At 40.0% G+C, this 24,082-nt stretch overlaps 1 protein-coding gene across 2 annotated transcripts; it reads left to right on the top strand.

Annotated features, from left to right (window-relative positions):
- Positions 1–7,162: 7,162 nt before the first annotated feature.
- LOC103698812 (ent-kaur-16-ene synthase, chloroplastic-like) lies at positions 7,163–17,227 on the top strand. 2 transcript variants are annotated; one of them, XM_089927221.1, is made up of 16 exons: positions 7,163–7,295; positions 7,817–7,967; positions 11,071–11,126; positions 11,206–11,491; positions 11,576–11,756; positions 12,895–13,112; positions 13,208–13,328; positions 13,412–13,509; positions 13,607–13,824; positions 13,943–14,055; positions 14,133–14,231; positions 14,318–14,533; positions 14,633–14,774; positions 14,852–15,097; positions 16,794–17,108; positions 17,200–17,227. In XM_089927221.1, the coding sequence occupies exons 2-16, from the start codon at positions 7,841–7,843 to the stop codon at positions 17,212–17,214; spliced, it is 2,451 nt and encodes an 816-aa protein (XP_089783347.1). In that variant the 5' UTR covers positions 7,163–7,295; positions 7,817–7,840; the 3' UTR covers positions 17,215–17,227. The 2 variants fall into 2 exon arrangements, with proteins under 2 accessions (XP_089783347.1, XP_089783348.1); XM_089927222.1 differs by lacking the exons at positions 16,794–17,108; positions 17,200–17,227 and adding an exon at positions 15,189–15,612.
- Positions 17,228–24,082: the final 6,855 nt, after the last annotated feature.

The following is a 24,082-nucleotide window of genomic DNA, read 5'->3' as shown; positions in this document are numbered from 1 at the left end:
TCGGCGGGGTGGCCGGCCTGGGTGGCCGGAGGCCACCTCTCGGTCGACGGCCAGCCGGCCGCAGTGGCGGCCGGCGGTCGTTGCGGTGGCCGGGGTCAATAATCAACCGAGAATGGTCTAGGTTCATGGGTCCGGCCACCTCTCGGTCTACGGCCAGCCGGCCGCAGTGGCGGCCGGCGGTCGTTGCGGTGGCCGGGGTCAATAATCAACCAAGAATGGTCTCGGTTCATGGGGCCAAAACCAAGGGAGGAAAGCATGCATCGGCTAAGATCGAAGAGCACAAAGGGAAGAGGGCTTACCGGCAGTCGACGGAAGTGGCGGATCTCGGCCGAGGGAGGCTCGATCCGGAGGTCAAGCAGTGGCGGCGGTGCTCGGAACCGAGGGATGCGAATCTCCAAAACAAGGGAAGGCACGGGTGGTGATGGTGGTGGATCCGGCGGTACGCCAGCCACTTGGGAGGCAAGGGCAGAGGAAGGAGAGGGAGGAGAGGGGGGAGGAAGAAGAGGGAGCTCGGTGGTGGCCCTAAGGGAGGGAAAGATGGGCTTTATCTCCCCATCGTAATAGCCCTCCGCCGCGAAAATCGCGGCGGTCGAGTGAGATCCGCGGCCGTGAATTGGCCGCGGATGGACTGGGGGGGGCGCCGCGAGATACCCGCGGTGCCCTTGCCCCGTTTGTCCCCCGGAGGAGCCGGAGAGGATCGCAATCGCGATCCTCTGTTCCGGTTCCTCCCGAATTGAATCGGGGCTGAAGTCGGCGAGGGCTGCCGACTTCAGCCCCGTATCTCACAGTTTTGTTTTGGGTGGGGAGAGAGAGAGAGAGAGAGGAGGGATTTGGCTGGCTTGATAGACTCCTGAAGCCACTCTTTATCTTTCATCCCTTCTCTTTTTTGGTTTTGGTCTTGGTTTTCCTTCCCTCACATTACTCCTGATCCAGCTGGGCCATCCGGAAGAAAGATAGGGGGATTGGAGATGGACTTCTTGGAGGGTGGAGATTCTTTTAGTTTTCTCCTCTCGGTTTCTTCTCCCCTCTTGGGTGCTAGAGAGAGAAAAGGAGGGAGGGGGTTGAATGGCTGCTGTGCTGTGATGTTGCAGTTGCCGCTTGGGTACTCACCTGAAGGGGAGATGGTGGGATGGGACTTTTATTAATTAGATGGAGTGAATTTCCCATAATGATCCTACTCTCTCTTATAGAGAGGTTCCTTTATGAACAAATTCTTTTCTTTACCTTGACCATGAAGTGCCATGGGATGACCTTTTCCTATTCGGCTCTTGCTTGACATGGTAAACAGTATTGCCAAGCATTATCTCAGTTATTTAATCAGTTTCATGGCCCTTCATTTAGAGTAATTACTTTTATGTGCTTCCATTCAAGAATTATATTAAATTGAAAAGACTTTTTGTCTATCTTTGTTAGATTCATGTATCTTTGTTGAAATAGTATACTTGATAGCTATCTATTTATATATATATTTTTTAAATATTTTATATTTATTAAAAAAAATTATTATTAAAAAAAAGAGGCCTCGTTCATTGGATTCGCCTTAGGCCCCAGAATGTATTGAGCCGCCGCCCTGCCCATGATGGACACAACCTAACAGAGTGAATAGGGTCCAACAGGGCCCAAAAGATATACACTCCACAATGGATGAACAGGGGTATGGCCCAACAAGGGCCAAAATGGATACGGTCCAACAGAGTGAACATGGCCTAAAATGGATACGGCCCATCAAAGCCCAAAATGAATGAACTGGGCCCAAATTCAAAGAGAGCCCATATGAATAATCACGAGCCAAAATAGGAGTTCTTCATCCTATTGAGAAAACAAAGAAGAATGAGGAAAAGAAGGAAGAGAGGGAGGAGGGAAGAGGAGGCTCCAACGGTGGCTGGGCCTAGGTGGCCAGAGGTCGACAGCCACCTGACCACAGTGGCGGCCGGTGGCCGTTGCGGTGGCCGGAGGGGAGGAAGGAACTAAGAACAATCTTGGTTTGGTCTGACATAGATTATCTAAGAATAGAAGAACAAGGTGGGGGGGAGCTCATCGACGAGTCTACAGAGGGAATGGATCTCGGCCGAGGGTGGCTCAGTCTGGCGGTCAAGTGGCGGATCTCACGGCGGTAGCGGTAGTGGAGGCTCGAAGCCAATCTCAAAATAGAGAGAAACGTGGATCACGAAAAGGTCTTTGGACGATGCTTGATCGGAGTGGAATGCCGGCCACCAGAGGAGGAGTAGAAGGAGAGGGAGGAGAGGGAGGAGTGAAGGCTCGGCGGTGGTGGCTCGGTGGCAGAGGAATTTATAAGTGGGTTTCGGCTCGTTCACTGCCATGATTCTTGCAGCGGTTGAGCGGAATCGACAGCTGTAGAGTGGCCGTAGGGCGGCTACGGGGCTGCCATTGAGCGCCCGCGGTGCCTCTGCTCCATCTCGCCCAAGGAAGGCGGAGCAGGGGATCGCGATCTCGATCCCCTATTTCGCTTCTTCTATTCCAGCCCATTAAGGCCCTATTCTCACACGTGTCTAGTATAAAATCATAAAGATAATTAGAAGTTCTTAATGTGAAAACTCGGAAATGCCACTGAGCCTGATCTTGTTAATCTGATGACAATAAAATATTTATTTAGCACTGTTAAGTTTAACTATTATCAATGACACATGACTAATATATCGAGTTTATTGACTTTGCTGATATTTGATTTGAGTCGAGACGATCTTGAGTATTGCTTTTTTCTTATCGAGTCGAGTTTGAGCTTGTATATTAAGGCTCGATCAATTTCGAGTATTTTTAATTGAATCGAAGAGCATCTAGCTACTCGACTCGGCTCAGCTCGATTGCACTTTTTTTTAGCACCTTTTTTTATAATCAAGGCACATTTACTAACTTCTATAAATCCCCTTTTAGCTGTGTACTTGTACTCGTTAGCATTAAGGATGCCTGAAGAGATGAGATTCCTCTTCAAATCAAAACATGCCAAACATGATGTTAAAGTTCTCATCACACCACATGCATTTTAATTTGAACCGTCCCTTTTCCAACTGTTTTAATTGGGGCATTATTGCCCATCAACACAACTCTACTGTCAATTGATTCGTAGAGAAGCATTCTATTGGGATATATGTAGTAGAAACAACCTAAATTTAGAATCCATTCATCTTTGGATCTAGTGAGAAAATTTTCGGAACCATCAGAAACACCATTTGCTACACTGGCTTCTGCAGATTTTGCCTTCTTTTTTTGATCCCTCTATTGCTTAATTTTTAACTTATAATAATTAGTCTTAATATATATTTGCCTATAACAATAATGACAAGTCAAACTCTCATGTTTGAACTTCCATCCGGACTTACATCTACTACTATCTGAGCACCGTTGATTAGACCTTCCTTTAGTTACCAAGCCTTCTGCCTGACCTTCACTTTAGCTACTAAACTCTTATGCTTCCTTTCTATCCCACTCGTCTTCAATCCGCAACAAAGTCCTGCTAAAGCTAAGCTGGTTATGTCAAGGTTTGGAAGCATATACAATTTGGCAGCTATCCCCTCACTTTATTCAAATTTATTCCCTAACCACACTGAACCTTTCTACAAACCTATCCAAAAAAACTTCTCTGATGCCTGTCATCTAACTAATATTTTTTTTTTCAGAGTATTGTTGCAGAAATTATGATGAAAAAAGTAGCATAAGATGTTTCGCACCTCAGAGATTTCTTTTCACATGCAATAACTTTTTTCTACAAAAAGTTAGCAGCAAGATCAAAAAAAATTCATTGCCCACAAGTTCCCAGTTACATAGAATAAACGAAAGTTCTTTTCTTCTTCCTTGGATGGAGAACATTCAGTCAGAAGTTTCATACGCGACAAGAAGGAATTGCCGTGGCAGCCATTGCCAATTTGATTGAGCTGGCCTGGGAAGAGTCAGAGTGGAAACTTCAAAATTTCCACTTGCCAGCTTTAATCGGTTTCTCATTGATAGCAATGTGACCAAGTTTGGGGTGTAACAATCAAAGGAAGAATTACCGTTAGCCATGCTTTTTAGCTCCGTGTATTTAGAATCTAGGACCTCGTGTTCTTGACCATAACGAAAGAGGTTCAATGACGTGACGAAAGAAGGTAAGCAGCAATTATAGTGTAGGACCAAGTGATAAATGAAAGAAAGTCATTGTTGATTTTGTTGCGCTTGGACTTGACGATGTGCACTTCAATCTAAACTCTAAACTCTAAAGCATACTTGTCTGCTGGTCTATTCAATTTATTTGGAAAGTTGGTGATTGATAGCTACTTGAGCTGATTTTGAATATTCCAAAATTAATGTTCTAAGTTGAACCTTGACTAATGTTACCCACGAACCATGGGTCATGGTGTATGAGCAAAAGTTTAGACCAAATAGATCCTCTAGTTGCTTAGAAGAACCATACAGTCGCAAAGAGTTTCGACCAAATAGATCCTCTAGTGCCGGATCTTAGGGGTTGTTAGAGTTTCAGTATAAAATACTACTAGGATAAATTGTGTCAAAGGTGTGGAGAGCCTCATCATAGGCAGGAATGCGATCCTATGGATAGCCTAGTCACAAGCAAAAATATGATGCCATCAGAGCCTTACCTTGGGCAGAAATTTGTTACTATGGTTTATCGATCACGAGCTAGAGCGTGGTCGTGGTGTCATGCTTCGAGTGCGGAGCGCGACAGACGCCGCATGCATGCACGGCGGACCGTACAGGCATACAAGGCTGCGAATCATATCAAAGCAATGGCAAATTTCTAAAAAAAAAATTCAATAATTTATTCAAAGCAAACTTAAGTTTCAAAATACTATATATCAACATAAATCAAATACTCTAACTTGTATATCTAAAATGCCAATAACTGAAAGAATCATCAAAAAATCTAGTGCACTTTCAAAGTCCCGAGCTTTGATCAGTTTCTCATTGATAGGAATGCGGCCAAGTCTGGGGTGTAACAATCAACTTGAAAAGACATCCAATTTGAAAAATCAAAGGATTACCGTGAGAGTTAGCCATGCTTTTTAGCTCCGTCTATTTTACAATCTAGGGCCTCGTGTTCTTGACCGCAACGAAAGAGGTTCAATGACGTGACAAGAGACTCGGCAATCAGGTAAGCAGCAATTATAGTGTAGGATCAAGTGATGAAACGAAAGAAAGCTTTGAAGTCTCCATTGAGTAACTTTCTTGCTGGAGCCATTGTTGATTTTGTTGCGCTTGGAATTGGCGACGTGCACTTCAATCTGAGGGACATATTACAAATCTTAGAAATCTTTGCTACCGTGGCTCTAAAAAGTAATTGCTACTTTAAGTAATTTAACTACTAGAAAAGGATCTAAATACTTTACACATAATTTCCCAAAAAAAAGGATTTCACTGTACATGTTCAGTCTATTTCGTTTTTCTAGTCTGATTCTATCTCTATTAAATGTCTCACTAGTCCATTCGCAGCACAGTTTCCTCCCTGATAGGTATGCGGCATTTGAAGAGTAAAACCTGCAGAAGAGAAGCTCCGAATATCTAACGGGCAAGGGCCGTAACAAAATTAATTGTGTAAGTCATGAAAGCTTTAGCCATGTTAGTCCTTGAGCCTTCAAAATTCCTTATCTTCTTATTATTTTGTTAAATTGAATGGACTCAACTGCAATTGGCTTCGTAACAAAATGTCCTTGCAGATGAAATACTAGAATGAATCGGGGATACGAAATAAATGAATCTAAATAAAAGGCTTACCAAAAACTTAATTTCTCACAACAAAATTTAACCGTTTCCGACGATCTTTTTGGTCGCCTTGGACTTAGTTCCAACATGAAATGGTCAGATGACGTCAAAATCATATGCCCTATGCCAATTCATGTCAGGATAAGATCAGAATCACCATCACTTGACCTAATTGTAGCACTCACCCTACGTCTTGATTCATAAGGACAGCCTGACCAATAGGACTGTCAAAAGCGATGGCTGTTCTACACTTCAGATGGGTGCATGTGGACATGCATGATCCACGTCTCCGCTTCTTGTCAGGGCCGACAAGTTTGAAAAGATTTGATTGTGTCTAAAGTCATGGCAGCTCTAGGATTTTAGTGTTTTTATCAACTTATCTGCATTGTTTTCGGAGCTTTGCTTGGTAAGTTATATGCACGCGGGGAATATAGTCCAAGTAAATGTTTGAGTGAAATCTTGCTAGAGAATAATATTAGTCCAATAGTTTTGTCTTCATTCTACGAATTAACTGCTGTTACAACCAATGGACCTCACCACAAAGCTGGAGGAGAATTGTTGACCTCGAAATCTTGAATGCTGGCAATGGCTAAGATTTTCTTTGGATCTTACCCTAAAGGCAAGCCAAATTTTGGTAACATACAGCCCACCCAGATGGAAGATTCTCAAGCTGAGAATCATATGAATGGGTGCTGTCTGAGATACTTGACGTAGATGATTGTATCCACTGTCCATGTAGAAGAATCAAGTAGAACCATATTATTTGGTAAATCTCCAAGCATTGAAAAGTCTCCAGAAAAGTTGTTTTGTTATTCTCACCATCAAGGAAAAGAAAACCACCTCCCACCTTAATTTCAAATACAAATGAAATTTTTTTGCACCTAAAGTGTGACATGTTAAGTAGATCGCCCGTGCCGACCCAAGATTTAAAATAAATAATAAACAAAAAATAGAAAAGAGATGCAGAAAATAATAATTAGAAGGGAAAAAAATTAATTAAAAAATTGAGCCACATAAAAAGATCTATCTCACTTCTCACCAAAAACGACTACTCTCACTTTTTCCTTCTCTCTTTTCTCATATTACAAGACAAATGTCCTTTTAAATAGGATGCCATAGGATAAGATATTTGATTCCTACTCAAATTCAAAAAATCAATAGCATAACTAGTTTAGAAGAAATAATTAAATACAATAAAACTAAAAATAAAATCTTAAAGTTATGAAAATTAATCACCAATTAAATAAAAATTTTAATAAAATTAAAATTTAGCAATGAATCTCAGCAAAGCCAATGTCGACGACCTTCTATTTGGGAAACGCGGATGTGTGGGTTCTTGACAAGCTGCGCATAGCTCTATAAATTTTTTTCCGCCCAATATGGAGGACTTCTCTTTAGCAAAAAATATGGAGGACTTCTACCAGTGGATTCGTACAAGCTGGGCCCTAGCATTCGGATGCGGTCATGGAGAGTGTTCCCGTCTATTTATTTACGTTGTTTCTCCCTTCCCCACCGCAGCTTCTTCGTTCTCTCTCTTGGTTCTTCTTGGTGCCTGTCTCTGATCTGCGTCCATTCGCCGTACGTTGGTAATGCTTCTCTTTCATTTTTCCCCCTCTCTCGCTATGTTTGATTGTTCATAGATATTAGAATCCTTGCTAAAGCCAAATTAGGTTCTCATAAAGGGGCATGCGAGCAAGTTTCAAGCTCTCAAGAGGGTATGCAAAGTTTCTCACCTTTTAAAATAGTTTCTCACCTTTTAAGGGCGATTGGGCCAACCAGGCACACAAACACACAAATAGGTATCTAGAGAGTGTTGAGCTAAGATTCATGATAGGCATGGTGTGCATGGGTCATGTTTGATCTACAACATTTGAAATAACTAAAAGCAAAGAAACATCCGTTTTGAATGTCTCTTGTATCTGTATCAAGTAGACAAAATGGCCAACTTTAATGGCATGATTAGGGGCAGAGCTAGGATTATGTTATACAAGGTGCCAAGGGGAAAACAAATTCACTTATGCTTTCTTTCTCCTACTTTTTTGTTTGACTTTTCTCCCATTTGTTTTTATCCTTTGATCTTTCTTGGCATGTCTTTCCCTTTTCACAGTGAAACACTCCAAACCATAGCTCAATGGCGATGCAGTTCCTCTCTCTTTCTGTCTATAGTTCCGTTTGTGGCATTGGATATCCAAATATCTATATGCCTAGTTTGAGGATCACGCATTCCACAAGAGCAGTTGCTACTAAAGGTCTCACAGGTACGTAAAGTTCCAAGTTTCCATTTAGTCAAATAAAATGATATCTAGACACATCAATTTGTTTTCCGAGCCTTGGTTGCAGTAGTGCTATTTAAAAAGATGAGCAAGTTTATGATTCTATGTTTCATATGTTCTTGAGTTTTCATCTTATTTGTGTCAAATGTATGGTAAATTGGAGATTTTTTTTCTTGCTCGAACCTCATGTAGCTCTTATTGTAACTTTTTATTCGGCAGGATATAGTATGTTATAGATGTATTAATCATTGCATCAAGCAATCCTGTTGGTTTATATCTATCTTAATAGGTCAGTCTTATGATGATAATTGACTACCATTTTCTCATATGGTCCGCTGGGCGTGGGATAACCGCCTCACTTTTCTCAAGGAAAAAAACAAAATTAATTCCCCACCCTTCTGAGGACTTCTCTATAACAAAAAGTCCTTGTTGGCTGGGTCCCTGAGCACCTTTTATTTTAAAATAAGATGCCGAAAATGCCCCCATCCCTCCTGATCTCCCATCCCCGCGAAGAAGAAGGAGAAGAAAACGGCCAGCTGCGGCCGCTGCCGACCGCGGCCCGCCTCCTCCCGCAGCCGTGCCGCCGGGAGTGCCTCCGCTCCCACCCCCACGGTGGGGAGGTGCCGAAGACGAGGAAGAAGGGCGCCTTCCCGCGTCCCGCGGCCGTCGCCGGCCACGGCCCGCCCTCTTCCAGCGTCCGCCGCGGCCCGGCCCCTTTCCAGCGCCGCCGGCCTTGCGGGAGGAGAGGAGTTCTCCACTGGCATACCATAAGTAGTCTGTGCTCTAGGATTGTGAAATCATGGGGCACACACCAGCTCTTCTTAACCATAAGTAGAGCTTAAGGGTATCAACTTGCGAGTATTCATCATAAATTGAGTTCAAGATGAAGAAAGTGCATCCAGTCGATTCATTAAAACCAAAGCAAACATTGGCTTCCTTCGGAATTTCAACCTAATAGTATTTGGAGTCAGTACTTTGGTTTTACTTGAAAAATGCCTGCTGCCTAAGAGAAGAAGAATCATATTTTGCAAACCTTCCTATCAAATCTTAGTTTAAGAGAGAGTACATCAATTGTATCCAAGCTAAGAACATTTAGAAAATCTTGCCGTGATTGTAGCGAGAACTACAGGAAAACCACTGATCAGAGATCTGAAATTATCATATATGACGTATTATAAAGAGAGGTTCCATTACAATGGCACATGAACAGCAATTGTTATGGGCTTATTGCAGGCTTTACAAGAACAGGACATTGGGAGTTCAGAGGATAGTTTACCTTGTAATACTAGGTGGTAGTCTAACCGAAACACAACCAGGGATCCCATATAAAAAAAAAAATTTAAGATTGAAGCAATTGACATTTTCTGGAAGGTGATATGAACTAAGTGATACCTGCTGATTACAGTAGACTGAAGAGTAGAAACTGCTACAACAAGGATAAATGCATCAGCCTCATAAATCTCCCTCCCACATACAACTCCGGAAATGCATCCAATATCCTCATTTACCATAAAATCTGTCGCCATGTTGTTGTCACGAAATTTTAACCCTTTTACTTTCATTGACTCTAGCCATGGCAAAAAAAAATTTTCCTCAACTGTTCCACGACACCAAATATCATCAAAGTTTTGTTGTACAAGGACAAAGAAGATAGACATCTCTCAAGACCTTACAAAGGTGATAAAAGCATGGGAAAGAATATCTAGTATACCAATTGTCAGCATAAAATATACTACTGCAGCTCGCAGACCCAAATAATTTTACAGATTCGGGTTGGGTCGGGACGTGTCGTAGGATTGAAAATCCAAACTAATCCAAATTTTAAGTGGGTGGGTCAGATCTGAATTCAGTAAACCCAGATCTGACCTGAAAAATGGAATGGGTCCAATTTTAGGATCCAACCTGGTCCCATGGATTTTCCAAAACGGGTTGGGTCGGGTCACATGTCAACCTGACCCATTTGCAGCCCTACTGATAATCATCAGATACTTCTAGGATACGCATCCATTCATATGTTTTTAAGTTTCCAACTTTGCAAAATAAGGGAAAAGGACTTGGGATGCTTAGTAGATACACTTGAGACACTTCCCCCCTTCTAGCAGTGAAGGGAGGTGCATTCCGTTCCTTTTTTTTAATATAACTTAATAATAAATGGTAACTTTTGGAGTTTGTAATGTTGATATGATAATGGAGAGCCTAGAATGGGCTTTATGCATTTGAATGATGACTAAATGATAAGTTTATGGAAGTTGAATCTATTATATAAAGTATAGACTATATTATGTTCATACCCCCTTGACTCTGCCAATGATGAGAACAGAATAGGGAAGATCCAAGCAAATCCTTCTAATTATCAAAACAGGCTGTTTAAATGGACCTGGCTATGGGAAAATGCCTATCTGTTATCTCAACTGGGAAATATGGATCTTCTTTTCTCAGTTGAAGTCCCCATAACACGTAAGCAGGTGTTTGTTGGTTAGCACCATTTACTTTGCTATACATAATTACATTCCCTTTAGATTTAGTGGCTTTTCTGTGCAACTGTAACACTTGGAAGATGCATAACTATCGGATGATCAGATTTCGAAGGTCCATTCAACAGATGGCTGGATCATTTATTTGTCGATTTTATCTAACGCAATCATCCTCTCGCTATGATCGGCCATGGAAGGAAGGTTTAGCTTAAATTAAAATAGGCCCCCTGGCAATGCAGAACAAATTACACGCAGAAAAAAAACATGAAGAAAAAAACTCAGAACTTGTATTTTTTACAAAAGAAATTATTAAGAAAAGAAAGCGAAAAGAAAAGAAAGGGGAGGAAACACTAGTCATGATTGAATGATAACTCAGAAACAACAATAGTATTAAAAAACGTAGCATACTTGTTTGATTGCTTGATAAAAGTAACAAGCGTTATGCCATATATTATTAATTGTTTGTGCTAATAATTTGTTTGCAAGTCAGCAATCATATTTCGTTTCCTTTTTCTATTTCTCCCAGTGGCTTAGCTCTCTTCATTTTGATCTTTGATTTCCTATCTTCTAACTAGTTTCCATATTCTTCTTGATTTTTGTTCTACTTTTGACAGCATATATGGGTCATGGATTAATGAAGAGGAGCAGAAGTGCCAATATTCCAATTCTGGTATGATGCCAATTTCGTGTTCCTGTTAATGTGATAACTGCATTTGCGCATGAATTAAAACCTTCAAATCAAATGATAGGGAGATGAAGTATCAAAGAAAAGAATCAGCGAGCAGATACCTAATGTTGATCTTTCATCTTCTTCCTATGACACTGCATGGGTAGCTATGGTCCCCTTGCCAGAATTTCCGCAGTCTCCATGCTTCCCAGAGTGTCTTACTTGGATAATAAAGAATCAACATCCTGATGGCTCTTGGGGAATTCATGGTCTCCACCCCTCTCTTGTCAAGGATGCTCTCTCTTCTACATTAGCCTGTGTACTTGCACTAAAGCGATGGAATATTGGTGAAGAACATGTCAGAAGGGGTATCTTCAAAGAACACAAGATCATATGCAATTTTTTTTTTACTGCATGCGCATTAAAACAGAACATTATGCCTGAAAATGCAGGGCTCCACTTTGTTGGATCTTATTTTTCCTCTGCTATGGATGAGAAGTTGCATTCTCCTATTGGCTTTGAGATCATATTTCCTGGAATGCTTGGATATGCCATTGATATGGGTTTAGATCTTCCTATTAGCCAAAATGACATAGATGTCATGTTTCACATGAGAGATTTAGAGCTGCAAAGGTATGTGGTTCCCTTGGTTATCTATATCTTAGGATTCTCTTCATGTTTTCCAATTTTTCATAAGCAATCTTCTCATGACAAGACATGTATACTATAGCATACTACGTTCTGATTTGATTATCTCATTGTTCATCATGTTAATCTAAAATCTTGTATCTCTATAAAGACTGTTAATATGCATATGCTATATGCATGTGTCCTATAAGTATTGAAATAATATAACTGGACAATATTAGTTTGAGTAAATAATTCTACCTGCATGACGTTGTAATTCATAATCACATCAAAGGAAGTCTTAGCTTTACAGATGGCTTGGTGTTGGACTTTAGCGAACAGTGGATGGGTTAGAAATTGCATAACATGGAATTAGGTGTTAAGTGAGGACATTAGCAAATGTTAAGGTGAAAAGATGAAGATGAAAATTGAGAGTCAATGGACATTACTAAATATTAAGGATCTCTGGGAGGTAACCAATAAAATATTACAAAAAAATTCATCGAATAAGTAACAACTTGGAACTATGTTCGTCCAGCGAACCAAAATAAGATAAAATTATAATTGGAGATTTAGGTTGGGGATGATGAAATCAAATAACTTTTTAGTTTTTTGGGTACTTACTGGCAAGGTCTACAAAACTATACCAGTACACTACCAGCTTCATATGCACCTCGTACCAAGGTAGGCTCTCAATACTTTTTCCTCCTTCCAAGTCATGGTAGTTCCAAATCCAGGCAATACTGGTTTGGTACCAGGCAGTAAGAGTAGTTCCACTTGGTTCCGACCGGTACCTACAGGTTTAGATCGATACCAAATGGAAATTGTGAGTAGTCATAAACTACTTAGTACCTCATGCACCTTTCTGGATTTTTTTCCCAATGAATAATCATGTGGAAAAATCCAGATAACCTTTGTATAATACATACCATTTTACTAATTTGTTGCATCAAACAATCTTTAGAAAGTAGCAGAACATTCTACTGGAGTATCGCCATAGCTAATTTCTTATGCTATAAAATTCTTAGTATTTATAGCACTACTTATTACTTAATTTTTTCATTTTAACATCTACATCTTTTTGACTATTACATCTTTGTCTCCTGTAGTTGCTAAATAGTAATATTCATGTACTTTCGTTCAGAGTGTCTGAAAACAGTTCTGAGGGCAGGAAAGCCTATCTGGCATATGTTGCTGAAGGATTGGGCAAGTCACAAGATTGGCAAGAGGTTATGAAATATCAGAGGGAAAATGGATCTCTGTTCAATTCACCTTCCACAACGGCTGCTGCACTGACCCATATATACGATGCAAAAGCCCTTGAGTACTTGCGTTCGCTTCTACAGAAGTTTGGCAGTTCAGGTAAGTGCCACTGTTTTATCATTTTGAAAACATTGTATTGCTAGTATTTCATGCTTTTGAAAAGATGTAACTTTTTTGCGGTTGATTCTGTACAGTGCCTACTTCATATCCTAGGGATATTCATACCCTTCTTTGTGTGGTTGACAAAATTGAGAGGCTTGGAGTCGCTCGACATTTTAGTTTTGAGATAAAGAACATTTTGGACAGAATATATAGGTAGTGAGGTTAAAACATGCTCAGAAGTTAAAACATCTTATAGTACCATTCTCATTACAAATCTGACTTCAGCTATCATTCAGATGCTGGTTAAATAATGATGAAGAGATCAATGCAGACATGGCTACATGTGCCATGGCATTTCGTCTATTACGTATGAATGGATTTGGTATATCGTCAGGTACTTTCTGCTTCAAGCTGTAGGGTTTCGAATTGTGGTTACTATGGGGTATCTATCTATCTTTAGTGTTGGTATAATATGTTGACGTGTTATGCAGATGCCTTATCTCAATTTGGTGATGCAAGCTTTTTCTTCAATTCAATCCAAGGGCATCTGAAAGATATGAAAACAGTTCTAGAGTTATACAAGGCATCGCAAATCAAAATCTTACCAAATGAGCAGGTTCTCGATAAACTTGGTTCTTTGTCAAGTAATATTCTGAGAGAGGCATTATCCCCCAATTCAGAGCATGGACTCCAAGTTCTTTCTCAGGAGGCAAGTTTTTGATTTGAGCCTATAAAAACTCAATGTACTTGCATGTTCAGGACAGAAAATTTCTAAACATCTGGAAATAGCAATGGAAGTTTCATAACTCAAATTCTTGTCATCTCAGGTGGATTATGCACTTAAATTTCCCTTCTATGCCAACTTGGAACGCCTAGAGCACAAGAGTTATATTGAGAACTTTAAAGTTGAAAACCTTCAGGTTCTCAAAACATCATATACGTAAGTATTAACTTGTCTGGAAAGAAAATCCTGTCTTCCGTTTGCACTTATGATTCATGCATTGAACCATTTATCAGGTCTTCTGGCATTGATGACAAGGATCTGTTAGAACTGGCACTGGAAGATTTCAATTTATGTCAGTCTATATACCGCAAAGAACTCCAACATATTGAGAGGTACATATTCTTTCCTCACTTTTAAGTGAAACACAAGCCTATTCCTTTTCTTAGTTCAATGTATGTTGATAATTTTAATTGAACAGTTGGGTCAAAGAAAACAGATTGGATCAGCTAGAATTTGCTCGGCAGAAACAGATATATTGCTATTTCACAGCTGCGGCTATGATATTCTCCCCTGAAAGTTTTGATGCTCGTATGTCTTGGGCCAAAAATACCGTGCTAACCGTCGTCGTTGATGACTTTTTTGACCATGGAGGATCTAGAGAAGAATTAGTAAATTTTATATCATTGGTTGAGAAGTATGCCTTATTTTCTTTTTCAATTGGTGTTACCCTGGTGGTTGCTCTAAGTTATTAGGTATATAAATCATCCAGCTCTTTTCCTCAAATCTATAACAGGTGGGATGGAAATCATGAAAAACAATTTTGCTCTGAACGAGTCAACATTTTATATTCGGCTCTCTACAGTACAATTAACGAAATCGGAGCCAAAGCATCTGCCTTGCAAAAGCGTTGCGTGACCGACCATATTGTTGAGACAGTGAGATGTGATTTCACAAGTCTATTTTTAGATAAGTTTATGAGCGATGTTGTAACATTTGGCCTTATAATTGACAGTGGCTTACATTGGTGAAAGCAATGATGAAAGAGTCAGAGTGGGCAAGGACCAATACAGTGCCCACAATGGATGAATATATGGCAAATGGGTACATATCATTTGCTTTAGAACCCACGATTTTCTCGACACTCTATTTTGTTGGACAGGAGGTTTCAGTTGATGCCTTTGGTGGTCCAGAGTATCATAATCTAAACAAACTAGTCGGCATCATCGGGCGTCTCATTAATGACATGCAAAGTTTTGAGGTAACATTTTTTATTTTTTTTCTTCTACGTCCAATATATACTTCATTGGACAAGATATTATGATCTGATTACCAGAGAGATATTGCTGCAGGGACATCATACAGAACCTTCAAATATGACAAATCTAGGGATTCAAACTGCTTATGCTTCGTTCAGCATGTCTTCTTAACTTGCATACATGAGCATTTTCATGTACATAATGTACTTGAGACGAGCAAGCCTTCAAGCCTGTTTCCCCTGTATTTTTTATTGGATTCATCCTTCCTATTTATCTATTATCTCCCATCCATGTTTTAGTTCTTTGACACAGATTTCATTTTCTCATTTCATCACACCACCTCCATTTAAAATTGTTTGGTTTTCCTTTCTCAATTCCCCTGCATGCATGTTTAACCAATAGATGTCTCTGATTTTCTATTTCAAGGAGCTATTTCAGCAGGGTATGCCCAGTACCATCCAGTATACGTCTGATTTTCTATTTCAGGAGCTATTTCAAAGATGCAAAATAAAAAAAGGTTCCTATTGAAGATTATATTTGATGGATTTCTATTTATGAATAAACAAGTTTTGATCATTTAAAATATGTATTCTTTTTTTTATTAACAGCATCAGATTTTGGATGTGCATTTTATTTTACTCTGTACTGTAAAAGCGCTCATTCTAAACGTTAACAGTACTATGCTCCAAATATCAACAATAATTTCATTTATGAAGTATTTTTTTTGCAAAATTAAATCTTTAAAAATTTTGGACCAAGTATCATAACATTTATGTGCAATGATACAAATTAATACTGATGATTCTTGGTTCACCCATCTTCCTGAGATTCATTGGCATCCTTCGTGCGAGGCCTTAAAAAGGATTTTGTATATATAATGGTGCTTAATTTTTTAATTTGGACTTTGTTTTGATATAGAACTTTCTTCTTTAGACTATATGGCTCTTAGTATTCCATCACCAAATTCCTTGAATGTATCTAGCCTGTTTCTAGCAATAAAATCATTTAACCTAAGACATATTTACCAATTGTTTTGGATACCACTTTCACACATTAATGCCTTTCGAATCTTGTCTAATCATCTACATCTGTAAATTCTTAGAACCTGTGGAATATCTGAAAAAACATATAGGAATGACCTTGATGAAGGCGAAGTTATGGACAAACATATCTGAAAAAACATGTGTACTTACTGTTTAGTATAGGAATGACCTTGATGAAGGCGAAGTGATCGAGCAACTGTTGAAATAATGAGAAAGTAAGGAGATGAGCATAATAATGAACAAAATTCTCCGACAACACTATTTATATTTTTAGTTATAGAAAACCTTTCTCCTTATAGCCACAATTGTTAGTTTGTCCTGCCCAATAGTTTCCACTTATGCTTCATATTACCAAATAATACCTCCTCCCTTGAAGGGCAAGATGTCTTAACAAATTTGATGGTGTTTTTCTTTAATAACAAGGACAAGCCAAATAGCGCAGGTAAAATGGAATAAAGTAGGATTTCCTCCTAAGAGTTAGACTAACCTCAGACTTAATATATTAACCACTTAGTAGTTATCTAGTTCTATGTAATAAATTGCTTAGGGGTGATTGTAGGCTACCATATTAGTGGACATTAAGTTCCTTGCAATGAAGCTCTGCCTATAGTTGTGGATTGATAATTTGTTTTGAAACTAATGAGTATTTTGGCAGAGGGAAGGCAAAGAAGGGAAGTTGAATAGTGTGACGCTTCGTATTGTTCATAGTCGCGGTTCCATTTCCGAAGAAGAGGCTATTAGGGAGATTCAAAGCATAATTGACTCTAGCAGAGCAGAACTGCTGAGACTAGTGTTGCAGAATGAGGGAAGTGTGGTTCCAAGAGCTTGCAAGGACCTATTTTGGAAGACGAGCAGAACGTTGCACCTCTTTTATATGAAAAATGATGGATTCACATCACCAACGGAAATGGTTAGTGCAGTGAATGCAGTGATTTACGAACCGCCTAAAGTTGGTCACAAGTTTTCAGAGGTTAGTTGATAAAAAGATTTATTTGCTTGTATTCTAAAATGATAAGGTACATGAACTTTTATGTAGATATAATTTTATTGATCTTCAACAGGACGTGGTGTCATGATATTATTGGTTTATTATTGGCCTGATGCTGGATGATCTAAGCTTGAATATTAAATAAGCTGCAGTCCACAAGTTATAAGTATGCATTACATCTTATACTATTTGAGTATTTATGAGGACCGTGTGGGCATGTGTTTAGTCCTACATCAGTTATGAGCAGTGGAAGCAATCTAATCGCTTAAGTTTAATGCTCATTAAGTCTCATATCAGTAAGGGCATCAGGGGTTCGATCCCTGATTGCCATAAGACAAAGAATTTTATGAAGGTCATAGAAGAGCAGTTTATCAGCTCTGATACCACAATGTAAGCATATTATGCCCCGAAATAATAATAACCAAATAAATTTTTACTAACCTCCGGCCATTGTTGATTAAGCACCCTTGAGATTAAGCACCAAAACCACCTTAATTAAGCACCCACACAAGAGAGAAGGGAAAGAGAAAGAGACATGCGAGGGAGAGAGAGAGAAGAGGAGATCCGGAGCTTCTAACCTATGCAGGACTTGAGTGCCTTAGGTGATGGATCCACAAGCTTATTTATACTGCTAGGTAAGGGACCCATATCCTTATCCATAAGATTTATCTCTAATTGTTTCCATCCATTACAAAAACTACCAAATAAGATAAACTCAATATAACCTCTTTCTTGATTAGATTTAATCAGTATTTAAATGAGGTTTATCTTGATGTGGGATAAGTGGCCACATCAAGTCTTCTAGAATTAAGAGGCGTGCTAACAATATATCCCACTAGGTTGGACATCGCCTCTTGTCGATGTGTGCTAAAGGACTTGACACGCTAGTTTCGTAACGCATATCTTCCGCAGCTCCCGCCAGTAGCTACCGTAGGGCGCGAAGACGATGTCAGCGCCGTCATAGAACAACTTGGAAGCTAGTATTTTGTCCTGCGACGCGAAGATGAGATCGTGGGTCTTCAGGATCTCTCTTGCCATCTTCGGGGAGGAGACGATAATGAGATCGACTTGTCCGAGCCTGAGGTGCATGAGAGGCCATGCCGCCACGACAGCTCACGGAGGGCACAGTGAGGGAGAGCTCCGAGCAAGTGGTGGAGGTGACCTATGATAGGGAGCCTCCATGGGCTCGGAGGTAGCTTTCGTGTTGCTGTGGATTTGGTTAACTTTATCACTATGAGTACAAAGAGGAGGAAGGCGGAAAGTGTGGAGTGATTGAGTATTCCCTAATTGATTTTGATGAGCTCAAAGCATTGGAGTATGTCTTATGTTATTCTAATGAATTCAATCTAGTGTTTCAGGTAAATCTTTATGAATTTTTTTCTAAGTATCTTGAGCTTTGGTTCAAAATAGTTTTGTTGAGTATTGAACTCTATTTGAACCAAAGTCTGCATCACGAGTCGACTCCTGAACCTTGCGAGTCGACTCCTGCACACTGCGAGTTTCTGGCACAAGCTCGAGTCGACTCCGACTGAGAACAGACAGAAAGACAGAACGATGAGTTTTAGACTCTGTTAACGAGTCGACTCCAAAAGGTTGAGAGTCGACTCCAAAAGGTTGAGAGTCGACTCCGATGCTTGCCGAGTCGACTCTAGATGATCCCGAGTCGACTCCATAGGGTAACAAACAAAAGACAGAATGCTAGTTTTTGAGATCCTGTCAACGAGCCGTCTGGCGAAGTCTACGAGTCGTCTCCCATATCAGCCGAGTCGACTCCCAGTTTGTCCGAGTCGACTTCCAGAGAAAAACAATCTGAAAGGCAGAGACTCAATTTTGGAGACCCTGTGAACGAGTCGACTCCAAGTATTTCAGAGTCGACCCCCAAGTTAGCCAAGTCGACTCCAACAAGGCCCGAGTCGACTCCGAAGCAGATCAGTTCAAAAGACAGAGAATCAATTTTTCGGTCTCTAAGAATGAGACGTCTTTCGAAGATCTCGAGTCACCTCTCAAGTCAGCCGAGTCGACTCCAAGTAAACCCGAGTCGACTCGAGGAAGAAAAACAGAAAGTTGAGTTTCTGGAACCTAAGAACGAGCCGACCTCTAAGTGCCCGAGTCATCTCCAGCTGTTGGCGAGTCAAGTTCAGTTTGGTCCGAGTCGACCCCAGGACGAGGGATGCACTTTAATTCAAATCTGGAACAACGTGCGAGTCGTCTCCAGTAAAGTGCGAGTCGACTCCAGTAACAGCCGAGTCGACTCCAGATCGTGTGTGTCGACTCCGATCCCAACGGATACATTGTCAGATTGTGCAGACGGGTCAGAACGGCTCCAAATCACTCTCTAACGGCTATTTTTTAAAAGGAATCACTTAAATAGCTAGAGTGAACAGTAGTAGACAACAAGAGAGCTATTCTATTTGAGCATTAAAGCATTTCAACCACCAAGAGCTTCCGTAGAGTGAATCCAAAAAAAAGAAGGAAGAAGTGCATTCAACTCAAACCAAAAAGTGCTTCCTTCGCATTCAAGGCTCTACTACTATTCTCCATCCTTCGGCACATTCAAGAGGAGACTCAGAAATCGAGAAACCCCCACTTCCTCATCTAAAATCTGTTTGAGGGCTTCTAACTCAACTTTGTTTATATTTGTGGAGTGATTGAGTAAACCTCTAATTGATTTTGATGAGCTCAAAGCATTTGAGTATATTTTATGTTATATAATGAATTCAATCTAGTGTTTCAGGCAAATATGTGTGAATTTCTGTTTAAGTGCCTCGAGCTTTGGTTCAAAGTAATTTGGCTAAGTGTTGGACTTAATTTGAACTAAAGTCTGCATCACGAGTCGACTCCGGAACTTTGCGAGTCAAGTCCGGGTGGTTTAACATTTCTGGCACAAGCTCGAGTCGACTCCGGAACTCTTCGAGTCGACTCTGACTGAGAACAGACAGAAAGACAGAACGATGGGTTTTAGTCCCTATTAACGAGTCAACTCCAAAAGGTTGAGAGTCGACTCCGATGCTTGCCGAGTCGACTCCCAATGGTTCCAAGTCGACTCCAAAGGGTAACAGACAGAAAAACAGAACGATGGATTTTAGACCCTATTACCGAGTCGACTCCAGAAGATTGCGAGTCGACTCCGACGCTTGGCGAGTCGACTTCCATTTTGTCCGAGTCGACTCCCAGAGGAAAGCAGTCTGAAAGGCAGAGAACCAATCTCGGAGACCCTGTGAACGAGTCGACTCCAAGTGTTCTAGAGTCGACCCCAAGTCAGCCGAGTCGACTCCAACAAGGCCCTAGTCGACTCCGAGGCAGATCAGTTCAAAAGATAGAGAATCGATTTTCCGGCCTCTAAGAACGAGACGTCTCCCGAAGATCTCAAGTCGCCTCTCAAGACAGCCGAGTTGACTCCAAGAAAACCCGAGTCGACTCCAAGAAAGCCCGAGTCGACTCGAGGAAGAAAAACAGAAAGATGGATTTCTGGAACCCTGAGAACGAGCCGACCCCTAAGTGCCCGAGTCATCTCCAGATGTTGGCAAGTCGACTCCAATTTTGGTCCGAGTCGACTCCAGGACAAGACAAGCACTTTAATTCAAATCCTGAATAGTGGGTGAGTCGTCTCTAGTAAAGCGCGAGTCGACTCCAGCAACAGCCGAGTCGACTCTAGATCGCACGGGTCGACTCCGATCCCAACGGATACATTGTCAGGATGTGCAGACGGGACAGAACGGCTTCAAATCTCTCTCTAACAGCTAGTTTTCGAAAGGAACCACTTAAAAAGCCAGAGTTAACAGTAATAAAAAAAAAGAGAGCTATTCTACTTGAGCATTAAAGCATATCAACCACTAAGAGCTTCAAGAGAGTTAATCCGAGCAAAAGAAGGAAGAAGCGTATTCAATTCAAACCGAAAAGTGCTTCCTTCGCATTCAAGGCTCTACTACTGTCCTCCAACCTTCGGTACTTTCAAGAGGAGACTCCGAAATCGAGAAGCCCCCACTTCCTCATCTATAATCTGTTTGAGGGCTTCTAACTCTACTTTACTTATATTGTTCTCACACTTGCTTCTTAGAAGCTTTCTTTGTGAACTCTTAAACTTTGTCTTTTTCTTACTTGATGCAATCAGGAGATTGAATCAAGGGTTGTAAGGTTTGTTGGTGAGCCAAAGACAAAACCAACGGTGTAAGGTTGTGGTTGGTGAACCGGGAAAAACTAACTGGGTTTGATTGTGAATCCGGAAAAACAATTGGATGGTTCTAGTCGGTGAGCCTTCATTGTGACCTCGTGAAAACAACAAGTTGGGTTGTGAGCTTGTAAAACAACCGACTGTAATTCTAAGGATTATAGTGAACTTCCAAGTGTGGCTTGGGGAGTGGATGTAGGAGCAAGAGTTGGCTCCGAACCACTATAAATCTTTTGTGTTTGTATTGCATCGTGTCTCTTTCACTCTCTTCACTCACTGCATCTAGTAATCTAACTAATCCGCTTGCAATAGATTTAGTTAATTACTCATCATATTTTTAATTGATCAATATCTAATTAAAACCCAATTCACCCCCCCTCTTGGGTTGTTTCCTTGGGCAACAAGTGGTATCAGAGTAGGTGCTCTTATATCGATTGGTGTTCCAATCCTTGAAAAGAGTAAAATATTAAAATGACAACCCCTTTTGGATCTTCCCTTAGTGAGGGGCAATCCACCAATAGGCCTCCATTGTTCAATGGAACTAACTACACCTATTGGAAGGCTAGAATGAGGATATTTATCCAAGCCCAAGACTATAATGTTTGGAGCATCATAGTTAATAGACCATATATTCCTTCTATCTATGTAGATAACATTGCTATACCCAAGCTTGAAAAAGATTGGGATGATAACGATAGAAGGAAGGCATAACTAAATGCCAAAGCCATGAATGTTCTTTATTGTGCTTTGTACCCTAATGAATTCAATAGAATCTCTACTTGCAGTTCTGCAAAAAAGATATGGGATAGACTTGAAGTGACCCATGAGGGCACAAATCAAGTCAAGGAATCTAAAATAAACATGCTAGTTCATAAATATGAACTATTTAAAATGGAATCTAATGAAACCATCTCTTGCATGTTCACTAGATTCACTGATATTGTCAACGGCTTAAAAAGCCTTGGCAAAAGTTATACTAACAGTGACCTTGTTAGAAAAATTCTTCACTCTTTACCAAGGTCATGGGAAGCCAAGGTCGCGGCAATCCAAGAATCAAAAGATTTGAACAAGCTGCCACTCGAGGAGCTCCTTGGATCTCTAATGACGCATGAGCTAACAATGAAACAACACAGCGAAGAAGAATCCTCTCATAAGAAAAAGGTAATTGCCCTCAAGTCTACTTCTTCTAACAAAGATCTATCTTGCACTAGCAGCAATGAAGAAGAAGACAATGAGGAAGATGAAAAAGAAGCTCTTCTTGTGCGAAAATTCAGAAGATTCATCAATAGAAAGAAGCCCTTCCATAAGAAGAGAGTTCCTTCGAGTTCGTTCTATAAGGATAAAGGTAAGAAAAAGGAAAGTGAGGGAACCGGATGCTATGAATGCAAGAAGCCCAGTCATTTCTGATCCGACTGCCCCTTGCTGAAGAAGGGCAACAAACACAAGAAGAAAAAAGCCCTTGTCACCACATGCACTGACTCTGATAAGTCATCATCATCATCGGAAGAGGAACAAGAGGAGAAAGCTAATTTCTGCCTTATGGCAAACGAAAAAGAGGTAATGTTTGAAACTCATTTAGATTTTACTTTTGAAGAATTGTATGATGCCTTTAATGAACTAATGGATGAATATAGGACAATAAATCTTAAAAACAAAGAATTGAAGCTAGCTAATCAGTCCTACATTCATAAAAATGATAAATTGATTAAGAAAAAGGACTCTATTATCAAAGAATATTTATAACTTAAAACAAGCAACCAATTGCTAACTCAAAAAACTGATGCCTTAATTAAAGATAAAGAAAGTCTAACTAAAGAAATCTCCAAACTTAAAAACAGAAATCATACTTTAAAAGATAATTCAATTACTAATATTAAATCATTGAGTGAAGAAAACTTGAAATTAACTAAAGAACTTGAAAAATATAAACCTATTGTTGAGAAATTTATCTATAGCTCTGAAAAACTTGATATGATTCTTAATAGTCAAAGAGCTGTGTTTAATAGAGCCGGGTTATGGTATAAGCCCAAGAACAAGCAAAAATTTCTCAAAAACTTCTTCGTAAAAGCCGGTGAAAGTAAAACTAAAAATGTAACCTATTTTTGTTGTGGTTGAGTAGGACATAAAGCTAATATATGTAACCATAGAAAAATAGAAGCTAAAAGAAAGATTAAAAAAAATTTGGGTTCCAAAAGGAACTAACATAACTAACCTTGAAGGACCCAAGAAAACTTGGGTACCTAAGATTGTATGATTTCTTTGTGTAGGAGTGTCTTGCAGCCAAGCTCAATAAACACTGTTGGTATTTGGATAGTGGCTGCTCAAGACACATGATGGGTGACAAGAAGCAATTCTTCACCCTAGAGTCTAAAAAAGAAGCTGCGATGACTTTTGGAGACAATAACCAAGGTCACATCATTGGTATCGATAAAATACAAATCACACCTTCAACCTTTGTTGATAATGTTCGGTTTGTAGATGGTCTTAAGCATAACTTACTTAGCGTTAGTCAATTATGTGATAGAGATTTTGATATTCTGTTTAAGCCATCTTTATGCATCATAACCAACTCAATTGACAATAGCTTAGTATTCAAAGGACTAAGACATGGCAATGTTTATGTAGTAGATCTTGAAGATCTTACCAAAAATAGCTGCTGCTTAGTAGCTAGTGATACTAAGGTCAATGATGCAAGTTGGTTGTGGCACCGTAAATTAGGTCATGCAAGTATGGATACACTATCTAAATTAATTAAAAGAGATTCTGTGATTGGTTTGCCAAAGCTAAA

The sequence above is a fragment of the Phoenix dactylifera genome, chromosome 14, assembly GCF_051530095.1.
Source record: "Phoenix dactylifera cultivar Ajwa chromosome 14, Ajwa_hap1_PhDact_Kaust_v1.1, whole genome shotgun sequence".
In the NCBI taxonomy this organism is placed as follows: Eukaryota; Viridiplantae; Streptophyta; class Magnoliopsida; order Arecales; family Arecaceae; genus Phoenix; species Phoenix dactylifera.
This window is presented reverse-complemented; position numbering and strand designations above follow the sequence as displayed.

Excerpts from the sequence above, each read along its gene's own strand:
- LOC103698812 (XM_089927221.1), top strand. The coding sequence starts at position 7,841 with ATGGCGATGCAGTTCCTCTCTCTTTCTGTCTATAGTTCCGTTTGTGGC. Across the intron at positions 7,968-11,070 it reads TGCTACTAAAGGTCTCACAG|CATATATGGGTCATGGATTA; the intron begins GTACGTAAAGTT and ends TACTTTTGACAG. Across the intron at positions 13,825-13,942 it reads TCCAAGTTCTTTCTCAGGAG|GTGGATTATGCACTTAAATT; the intron begins GCAAGTTTTTGA and ends TTGTCATCTCAG.